The following is an 11603-nucleotide window of genomic DNA, read 5'->3' as shown; positions in this document are numbered from 1 at the left end:
ATACAAGATGCACGCCTTTCAGTTTCTTTGATAGAACGCTCACCATTGTCCTGGCCGTCTGAATTGCGCTTACTGAACGTTCTCTCAGGTTGTTCAGCGTGGCCTGGTGCTTCACGAGTCCGCCAACTCCGTCACATGCATTTTTCCCATGTCCAGATGCAGAAAATAACCACTGGGCTTGTGGGCAATCGTCCTTTGCAAATTGGTGAAGCTGGTAGCGATTCTTGAAATGACTGGCGGCGCCGTCACTTACGTACGTCACGTACGAGTATACCGCAACGTTGTCATCAACCCACTTCTTCACTTTTTCTAGAGCCAAGCAAGCGTGAGCGGCGTCGTGACACAGGTCCTCACTGATGATGGCAAAGCTGTTTGTAGATTTTCTTGTCGTCACTACACATGTAAATATCGAAACTTGTTTTTTTTTTCCAGTGATATGCTTGCACTTCGTCAGGAAGCACGATGGTCCAGTTTTCAGCAAAGTCAAAATGAAAGACAATGCTCCCGCGTTGCATGCACTGTTTTTCATCGTAGATCGCTTTACCTTGCGTTTGCCGGATATGGTTGTGAAGTACCCAACTTCCAACCGTTACTTGGATGACTTTTAGGAAAGTCTCAGGTTCCAAAGTTTTTTTCACAAGGTCGCCGGACTCCCATGTTGCAAGCACAATCTCTTCATCCTCCGGGATATCAAGTTCCTGGAGTGTAAGAAACTGGCCTTTTGGGCAGTGATCACAGTCTCCTTGAAGGCACAGTTCTGTTGCTGGGTCGCACAGAAATGCCGAGTTCATTTCACCAGTGTTGAATGTTGAGCCTGTAACGTTCTCTAGAGCGGCAATACAAAGATAATAATTGGCGCAGCGCACACAAACGCACACTTCCTGGTGTGGAATACATTGGACCCATCTAGGGCGCAACGAATAAAATTTCGTTAGCCCAACGCCGGAATCGGGATGCTTGTCTTTGTATATACGGAAGGCCTCTCGTATTGAGCGTGTCATGAAGCGCTTTGGCACGAACGTTTTTTCTCCGTTGAGCATGACAGAGATGACGTCCTTCTGGTTGGGACTTTGGCGCGAACATTGTAGCTCGTCTTTCGTGAAGTACTCTAGGGCAGCAGACAGGTTCTCAGGGCTCACCTTGCACCTCGTGTAAGGATCCGGCTCATACCACACGCCATGCTTTTCCTTGAGTTTTCGGGATTTACTGATGAGGTACATTGAGGCCTGTGGAATCATCTTTTGAACCTCATTCTTCGTCAGTGTTGACGGCAGGAGTGTAAGCAGTTGACAGCGTTCCCGGAGAGAGGTGGCGGTTTCAAAGGCCTGCCGAAAGTTGTCCACCCACTCAGTGCATGTGGAGCATGTTGGTTCGGACGACCCCGATGGTGCGTCCCTGTCATACGCAATACGTAGCCTTGAGCGTATATTCTTGACAGCAACCTGCTCCAGTTCTGTCTGCTTTCTCTTGACATAGGCAGGCCTGTCCCGACTTCTTACGACGCTTGGTTGTCTCAGCGGCGACACATCTGTAGGTAGTATGCTGCGATTTAGATCTTCAATTGCTTCTTCAGCTGGCACAAATATGTCAGGGCACTGCTCTGAGCTTCGCATCGAGATCTCCTTAGTGATGTGCATGAAGCAATGGTAGCACAGGTAGTCCGTCGCACTCACTTTGGTGGAACAGTCAGGCGGAAGAATTTGCTTCAACGAGTTTAGGTCCAACTCGCCAACACTTCGAAAATTCCGCTGCTTTGGTATAGTCTTTTTGTGTTTGCAAAAGTAATCTGCACAAAACACTCGTTCGGAGCTCCAGGACATCTTCATAATGTATACATAAATAATAGAAATTAAACCCCAACTGATGGCATATAATTGCCAAGTGAAAGAACTACTGGGTGCACAAGTGACTAGTCCGAGGCTGAGGAGCTCACTCACTGCAAACGTACATTTGAAAAGAGAGGTCACAACTGAGGCTGTCGGCAAAGCTTGATCCACGTCAAAGGAAGAAAGAGGGAAAGTCTCCAGACAAAAAATTGTGGTCAGCGGCCTTCGAAAAAGACTTTCCGGAATCGCACTGTCGTCCCTCCACGCGCTGATATGAAAGCACCCGAGCTTCTACCACGTGGTTCATGACACAGCCTGAGCCATGTCGGCGACCGGTTCGCGAGGGGTTAGCGGTGGAGTTACGTTCATGGTCACTCGGATTAGCCCTTGCTGTACTGAGCTACCGCCTGCAGTGCCTTATCGCCGGCTGGTGTCAACAACAAGAACACACACACACCCTGTCTACACCAAAACTACAAGCGTTCACCGCACACGCGTCGCCGCCGCTTTTAAGCTTTTGTGAAATTGCTTTCTTTTGCCGCGGAGAACCGCCTTATCTTAACTACGCGCCTGAAACCCTTCCAGGCGGGCGTACACAATATCAAGCGTTTCGAGAAATGCCCGAGGAGTAGAACTATGGGAAAATTCGGAGCCCGCGATGTCGATATCGTCGCCGTTGTGTTTGTACGCCGTCGCGTACTGCAGTCCCCCGTTGGGGGAGGGGGGGGGGGGGCGGTCTTACTACGATAACATGGCGACAGCGTTTACACTCTATTTATTTACGCGAGGCTCGAGTATTTGGGGATAATGCTGCCGGTTGGTGTGCCCCTTTGTGCCTGATATTATCGCCCGCGACGCCAGCGAGTGAGATGGCGACAGGCATGACTGCTCAGTAAACAGGCGTCGGCGGCCATGTTTTGCTGGTTGAAGCGAACCCCCTTGTCCTTGACAGCGAGCGGGGAAATGCGAAAAAAAGATTGTATCGGCCGTTTTGCCAGAATTAGCGACGAGTGTCGTCTGCGGTTTCCGGCAACTATTTTGCCATAATCGTGAGCTTAGCGAGGAAATGATTTTTGCTAGCCACAGAACACTACCACGCAGAAAGGGAATGCTTGAACATGTTTTTGTTCTGGATATATATCAGGGATATATATGAGAGAGAGAGAGAGAAAGAGAGATGAAGGTAGAGCGGAAGAGGGAATAGCCTATAGTGTCGCAGGAGAATAAAGTAAACAAAGTTCCTAGTGGCCGATGGCTGCATGATCTTTTCTCGGATCACTAGTCCGTAATATGATACCTCTTTGTACACAGTAGTTTCTCCTTAATTTAAGTGTGTGAACGATTTCTTTAGTTATCATTGGCCTCATCTGAATAAAAATATATAAAAGATGTGTGTTGGTTTCATGAAACTGGAACTCAGAGTCAGTTCTTGTATAAAACACTGCTAAGTGTAGGCTTTGAAAAAGGACCCTACTTTGGGGAGTTGTATCTTCTTTCTCAATAAAATGATGCAACATGTTTTTAATGGAAATGAATGCCGAAATAGAGTATAACAGGTTACCTAAATTTAAAAAAAAAATCGAGGGTGGTGTTTTTTTTTTATTCGCATCGGAATTTTTCTGTTTCATTTTTTTTCCATGTTTGACTAAATATATCCTAACTATTGTATCACACAGATACCTTAGTTATTTTTTAAATATTAGCTATATATCAGTAGAATAATATCTGCAAATTATATCATAATGATTAAATTATTTCATGAGATACAGACCTCCAAAGTTTGCCATTTGTCGTTCGAGCAGGCATGTTTGTCAATTTTTAGAAAAATAAATGAATTTTAAATAAATATGATTACTTTATATTACAAGCAAGCTATACCCATAGTTTGCGCCTAAAACGTATTAGAGTTCTCCTAATGTTATCGCTTTAGTTATTCACTCTCAAACGGGCCCCCTCCATCAGTGCGCGTTAATGCAACTGTCCACCACCTCATGCCTTACGATTTTTCCTGTCCCCAAGTATTTTTTCTACTCAAAACTAAGTTTGGATTCGTTCATACCAGACATTAGACAATAACATATAAAAACATCAGTTGATTTGAAAATGTCGACTAGCCATCCTTTGGTCGATCTTATCTGAAATCGCCCAACTATACATTAGAAACGAACACAAACACCATGACGCACTGAACACCTTAATCACAGTCCCCTTGACTGATCCAGAGCCTGATATAGCCTACATATTGAAGGTAATCATTTGGCCGGTGACTACCTCTAAGCTTATTAAGGTTCCAAGTATTCGATCTTCTCCTCGGGATTCTTTCAAAGGGGAAACACTGTTTTAAAGTTCGTGGACGATATCTCTTACTAAAAGGCATCGGTACAACTAAAAACGATTCGAGGCAGTTGCTAAAACAATATCCACGAAAACGGCTCCTAGAAGAAATGTTAGCGCTTCTCTGCATAGCACCACTCAGGACGAAGCGAGTCAAGGCAGTTTCTTCACTTTAAAATTGTTATTTTTCTTTTCATTATTAGTTGACTATATAATATGGTCATTAACGTTACTATATTAAAGTCACTACTCCCATTACGTACAATGATGAGTATACACATTCAGTGAACTAACATTGTGCTAACACAATCATGCCAAACATATCTGCTCACGGCACTTGCTGAAGCTTTCCAGCATCAGCAAGTGTTGTGGTTGTAGTTCCCGAACCCCGTTCGTGATTGGTGTGCAAGAAACTCATCAGGTGTGTTCTTTACAGGGTGTCGAACCGGAACCGAACCGAACCGAAAACCGGAACAGAACCGTTATTTTTAGCCGAACCGGAACTGAACCGAACCGAAATCTTCGCCGCCATCTTGGAACTGAACCGGAACTGAACCGGAAAAAAATATAACGGTAACCGGTTCAAAACGGTTCACGGTATTTTTTTTTTGTTAGTATTACAAATTTATTATTATTGGCACGTGTATTCCTCTACGTATTGATCAAATCGTCATATACAGAATTGCAATGTATAATAAATCCTGTTTTTTGCGGCGCTTTCTTATTGGCACTATGATTAGCCATGTGTCACAATGTCACGTGACGTCATGATGTCAAGACATGCTGTCAAGTAATGTCACATCACGTGACCCCGTGACGTCACGTGACTCACCGCGTTAAGTCGATTCGAATTGAGGACGTCGCTAGATCTATTAACGTTGTTGATACCGTGACGTCACATGACATCACAACTTCGCACTGAGAGTCACGTGACACCATGATGTACCCGATTGTCATGATCCCGAGTCAAATGCTCTGGTTCATGACAACCAGTATCGCCAAACCTTCGGGTAACGCTCGTGTTCAACTCAAAGATTATGATGGGCCCGAGTCCCACTAGAGCTAGAAACAGAAACAAACGAAAGCGACAAGCCTCAGACACATGCAGCATGTTCGCGATGGTACCTTTATACGGCTTTGAGTTGTTCGGTGCTCGCGAAGTTAGCACGAGTGTTTACAAGCCTGCAAATGGTACCATCGTGTGCATGATACTCGTGTTTGAGCATAGCCTTCTTTATTCTACAAAGCCTGTCAAATCGCGAAATACTCTGGTTTAAGGCTGTCGTTTGTTTCTGTTTGTCGCTTTAGTGGGGCTCGGGCATTATAGCCCAACTAAAATTATATCTGAAGATCAGCCCATGCTCTCTGCTTTGCCAACCCTGCGTATGACTATGATAAACACTGAAGGTGTATATATTAGGATCAGATCACGTGGCTGATAGTTCTAATTGTGAGTTGAGGAGGGGAAAGCTGTTTCATTTCTTTCTTTCGACTGTCTGCCATTTCGCGGAGGGGCAAACTAATGGATGCTTTTGCAAGTTATCAACATCAAGGATTACAACTTAGCGGTATTTATTGAACTTAAGGTAAAAAAAAAAAAGATGCTGCACGACCCATTTTACATGTATGCACACCATTGAGGCTCCCAAACATGTTTTCGTTATTGCTGAACTGCCTCAGAAAGTTGTCCCGAGAATAGAAGTGTTAAAGGGTCTAAATGTGACGTATTAGTCGGACGTTACATGGAACTATTAGTGTGTACGGGAGGGATACCTGAAAAGAAAGATCCTAGTGGCCTCACGGGGATAGCCGAACGTTGGCAGCCGCTCTGAGTCTCACAGGAGTGTCGCTCTCAAGTTCTCCAAGTTTCGACCGCCCTGTATTTTGTTTAACCTTCACAGTTAGGTGCAAAGTTAAAGCAAGGAAGAATTACCGTTAACAAGTGACACAAATATAATTGTCGAGTGAACACCACTCAATACGGAGCAGGAAATCCCTGAGGAATAAAAAGTATCTTGAGGAGCAACTAAAAAAAAAGGGAGTGGGGAGGGGGGTAGTTTTAAAGCATACTGTGTCGTAAAGATTCCTCTGCCCCACATTTTCGGCGCAGACTAGAAAGCGTGGCCTGGAAACGATAGTGACAGATGGGTAGTTGGTACAACTTTTATTTGTAAAAACACTCTTGCCAGAAAGCACGTTTTCGTCGTGCCAGATACTCGCGCCGTGCCTAACGACGATGTACCAACAAGAAAAATGTGTGCCTCTCAAATACATAGCTTGCACTGAGCGCGAAACTTTTGCAGCGTGCCTTTTGCCAAACCGGATTTGATTTTCTCAGCAAGAACAACTCGCAATGACAACCAGTATCTAGTGCGATTACGTCACGTGCAAACCATGTTAAATACTTCAGCTTTCTGGTGAAGTGCGACGAACGCAACACCAGCAGTAGACGTCCAATGTGTAAAGTTGTGTAGTATTTATAGTAGTCTCGCGATGATATACGGCAGCCTAATGAAATGTTGGAGCACATGACTGATAAAGAACAGAGTCATGAAGTAAGGTCTCAAAACAAGTGCACGTAAAACCTAAGATAACATTAGCCTCCCGAGGTAGTATCCCGCGACGTTTCGAGCTGAGGCAAGCTGATGCCCAAAAGTGATTTATATTAGGATTCTAAAAAATCTTTGTTTGCCCTGCGCGGAATCTATGTTTAATTAGGAATATCATTTTATGCATTTCTATGCATTTCTTTTTGCAGTAAAGCGTTGTGTAAGGGATTATTTAGGAAAAATTGCGTGTCATCTCCTTATTTCTGCACATTTCGTGTATTTGCCTTCCGATATATCATGTGACCACAGTGTTTTTTGGCATGCCCTGCAACCCACTATTTTACACTGCAAAACAGCTAAAAAAGCACGTTGCCGAAGACAGAACAGCTGGCGTATTTTCGAGTATCGTCCTTCCGTGTCGGTCTCAGGCGGTTATGTGAACTTCATAAAGTCAAATTTATCGATGATAATAAAAATATACTTAATTCCTGTCTGAAAATTTGGCAGCATAAATAGAAGATTCTCACCTCCAAGATATATAAGTAAATGCGCCTTTAAATTATCTGAAAGATGTTCGGCAAATATTTTTCGGCGCTTTTATCCTCTATAGACACGTTATAGGTGATATTGAAAAGATTTAAATAATGCTTTTTTTTATTATTTTGAGGCTAATTTAAATAACTATATGTGTTCCTCACGCATATATAACTTCTCAAATATATAGAAGTTTATTATCGCGTTTTTTATGTGCTTTTACTATCGCCTTTTTTTACTGGAACGAATGGTGGAACTATGACGATTGCACACTTAAACTCTCAGAAAGTGTCCAATTAGGTAGCTTCCGAATTGAGTAGAGCATGAAATGCCACTTTGTTCTATTTAACGAAAATCATCAATTAGCGAGGGTGATGCTTATTCGCAAATTAAATTGACCTGCATTTTGTCAAGAGCGAACCTCAACATCCAGGCTATGCCAGTTTATCCAATATAAGAAAATGTTCACATGGGTAAGCACTGTTTTAGGTCAGATTCGATCTCAGTACTAAGGTGCTCATAGGTTAGAGTGAACAATTTCAGCCACTCCTTTTCGCATGATTCGTCGCCCGCATCATGGTGCTGAGAGCAAACAATATGCTAGTTAGAAAAACAAGCATTGCGATTGTCGCTTAGTGTTCCTATAAAATATAGACTAGAAGGACTTGTCCCGTGACTTTCGTGACATTTTGAAAATTATATTCCCTTAAGCTCAGTCGTCTCGTCATCATATATATATATTGTGAAACGTATTCCGTAAAACACATTTCATGATATATATGGCGAAGAGGTGCCCATTTCATGACTGTATTCACTGTAATTAATTCCTTAGTTCAAGGGCAAAACCACGATTCACCATCTAATACTGCGAAACAAAGTTGTACCAATCACGGGTATTTTAGGCAACCTATTTCACTTCCGAAAACATTTCGATTCAGGTACAATATATGTGACTCTGGTAAACGAAGGGATGTTGAGTCGTATAAACACGACGTTTTGTATGTTAATGTAGATTTTCCTTTCTTGTTGTGTAGGAATAAATAACAGAATTTTTATAATTTTGGTACCTGAGAATAAAACTGAATTGAACAAATAAAAAAAAAGACTATATACTGTAAACGACTATTTTTCGTGGGCTCAATATTTCGCGATTTAGGTCAAAGCTGAAGTTTTGGAATAATTCGCGGGTTGTAATTTTCTCGACGCGGTGGAATCTCAATATAAATTTCAATCTGTTTACATTTTACCGAAATTGTTCGCTGGACCCATTTTTCGCGAATTGTAGGCGATTCGCGAAATTCTCAAAAATAGGTCCTCGCAAAAATCAGATCGTTTACAGCAGTTAGTTTCACGGCCTAAATAGCGCCTATTGACAGAACAACGCGGAAAATATATTCTCAATTTAGCGGTTCAAACCGGTTCGAACCGGTTCGAACCGGTTTGAACCGTTATTTTTTGCGCCCCGGAACTGAACCGGAACTGAACCGAAAGCCGTGAACCCGAACCCGAACCGAACCAATAAAAATATCGGTTCGACACTCCGGTTCTTTATACACAAAAAAAAAAACAATAACATAAATTGGGCTGATTTATCATTGCGATGCTGCACAACTCAATTGACAAACTAATCAAATGTTGTTTTTAGGCACTTCAGTGTACTCCGCATCTCCTTGAAATAAATTTCTGATAGGCGAGCTTTTCAATACTTTGGTAATTAGCAAAGTATTGCAGTCAAAATATACTTAGAGTATAACACAAGAGAATTTACGATTTCCAGGTATTTTAAGATCATTCTGCACATGTTTTTTATCGCTGCATTTTTATTTGGGTTGGAGTATATTTTCCGCGAAATAAATTAATATTTTAAGAAATCTATGTGAAAGGTATTTTGTGCCTACTAATTTAGTATTTGCACATTTAAGAATGCATGAAAAGTACTTCAAATGTAGTTTAATAAAGATACTTTAAAAAGATTTTCAGAAATATATGTTAGTTCTAAGTAAAAAAAAAAAAAAAAAAAAGCAGCGTATATTTTAGGTTTATTTTTTGTGCACTTACAATTGTGAACTGTACTTCAAATGCACTCAAACTAGAATGTGGTGTATTTCAAACGTCTTAGTTTTCGCTAAGGGCGCCGAGGTGTGCGTGTCTCGCGTCCGTTTGCTCGTGTTCCACAAGAACACGTTTTTTTAAATATATATTTATATATATATATATATATATATATATATATATATATATATATATATATATATATTGACGTTATAGTTTAGTGACCGCAGCAGTTAATTTGTATATATATATATATTTTTTTTTAATGATGCAGTGCTTCCTTTGATAATATTTTACCAACGTCGCAAAGTTTGGCACTCTTCAGACCTTTCTTGGTTGTGGACTGTTTATATGCACGAACATATCAGGGACACAGAAAAAAGGAAGAAAAATAATACCTGAATTTATAAATTGTAATTCAATTCTGCCAACATATTTTTTTTTTTTTTTTTTAGTAAGAGGGGCAACGAATTTCGTTTTACCTTTACCTGCAAACATTTTATCACCTCCTAGATTTATTGAACAAAGCCAAGTGTCGAGCGGATAAAATTCCGCGCAGTCGCCGAAGCCGCAGCGCAGCCAACAACCCAAATCACCGCGAACAAGGCGGAAAAAGACACGCCGCCGCCGTAAATAAGAAACGCGTGTTTTCCTTCCGTGAATTGGATTTCGCAATCCCAGCGTTGCGCATTCCAGCCGCGAGGCGTCGAGCGTCGCGCCGCCAGCGCCATGGCTCGCCCGCAATCCGCACTACCGGTCGCCCACTTGCAGCGGACGGGGAAATAGCGCAGACGTTCACGTGATTCCCTTTTTATTCGGGCAGTCCGCTGGTGCGTTTTGCTTCTTGTTTTTTTACCCACCGCGCCTTTGCGAGAGTGCAGCTGATGTGCGGCCCGTCACAGCCGGCAGATTGTCTAGTTGCACCGTAACGTCGCTGCGATCTTCTCTCCCGGTTCGACAAGAGCGGCCGAGCTTCCTACAAACCGCCGGCGATGTCTACGACTTCAGACGTACTACCGCCCGACGCCCCGGCGCCGCGGCTCTGCCACCTCGTCAAGATCGCTTCCTTCGAAGGCTACGGCTTCAACCTCCACGCCGAGAAGTCCAAGCCGGGACAGTTCATCGGCAAAGTGGACCCGCACAGCCCCGCCGAACTGGCGGGGATGCTCGAAGGCGATCGGATCGTCGAAGTGAACGGCGTCAACATCGCCAACGAGAACCACAAACAGGTGGTCGAACGAATCAAGTCCGTGCCCGATGAGACCAAGCTTTTGGTGGTGGACAGTGCGGCGGACGCCTGGTACAAGGACCGCAAGATTGTGCCCCGAGGAACGCAGGATAACGTGCGCTACATCCGGACTCCGGCGGACGGCGTTCCTCAGCCCAACGGCCACCACCACGAGGAAACGACGGCAGCCAACGGAGACGTTATCCGAAAAGTAAGCCCAGCTTCTCGACCGTATGATTTGTCGCGCGCGTTCACCCGATACCTACGGAGCTTGTAAGCGCAGAAACGCGGGTTTTAATATACGTATTCATTTACATACGGAGACGATACCTCCAATATCGGCTAATTAAGAAGATATATTTTTCCTATTTGGGATGTAGATTTGGTATTGCACAGTGTTGCGTTCGTTTGTTGACGCTGTTCGAAAAAAAATTGCGGAAGAAATCGTATCCGCTTTCTTCATTCCTTGTTTTTTTTTTCTTATTATTTTTCCCCCCGATAGGCGATTTACAACTCCGAACACGACCGATCGCGGTTCACGCGTACGGGCAGGCGTCCAACCTCTGTCGGAATTTCCTCCCCGTCGGAAAGAAGAGAAAAAGCGAACGGGCAAAAACAAAGCAACCGCAATCTGTCGGCGCGGACGGTCGAAAACAGTCAGTGCAGGAAAACCTGTTGCCTAAAGGAAAAAACCGGCGGCGGTGTGGCGACCGGTGGGCCCCGGCGGCTGCCTCGGCGCCGGCGACGAATTTATTGTGCCGAAAATCGCGTCAGTAAGCCGCCCCTCCTCCTCGCGACAGTCGACGATAAACCAGCTCCCGTGTCCCCAAGCCGGATTACGTCGTCATTTACATAAGGGCGACTTATCGGTGCCAGTCCACGTTGTACGCCTGTCGAGTCCTATTTTTTGCGTGGTACGTGAACGGCGCTCAATCGATTTTTGCAAGGTCGGTTGATTCAGCGTTTTTTTTTTTTTCCGGTTGAATACACGCGGGGTCTTGGTGAGGTCGACTTTGCTGTTCGATGCGACAAACGAGGGTGCTTAGTCGACGCGGCTGGTCTCTAGGTCCGATGCGACAC

At 43.7% G+C, this 11603-nt stretch overlaps 1 protein-coding gene across 1 annotated transcript; it reads left to right on the top strand.

The window, feature by feature from the left end:
- The first annotated feature begins 10061 nt into the window (after positions 1 to 10061).
- Positions 10062 to 10800, top strand: LOC120848544 (Na(+)/H(+) exchange regulatory cofactor NHE-RF1-like). Its single transcript, XM_040220537.1, has one exon. It carries the CDS (start codon positions 10288 to 10290, stop codon positions 10798 to 10800), a length of 513 nt encoding a protein of 170 aa, XP_040076471.1. The 5' UTR covers positions 10062 to 10287.
- Positions 10801 to 11603: the final 803 nt, after the last annotated feature.

The sequence above is a fragment of the Ixodes scapularis genome, unplaced genomic scaffold (genome assembly GCF_016920785.2).
Source record: "Ixodes scapularis isolate PalLabHiFi unplaced genomic scaffold, ASM1692078v2 ptg000658l_1__unscaffolded, whole genome shotgun sequence".
In the NCBI taxonomy this organism is placed as follows: Eukaryota; Metazoa; Arthropoda; class Arachnida; order Ixodida; family Ixodidae; genus Ixodes; species Ixodes scapularis.
This window is presented reverse-complemented; position numbering and strand designations above follow the sequence as displayed.

Excerpts from the sequence above, each read along its gene's own strand:
- LOC120848544 (XM_040220537.1), top strand. The coding sequence starts at position 10,288 with ATGTCTACGACTTCAGACGTACTACCGCCCGACGCCCCGGCGCCGCGG.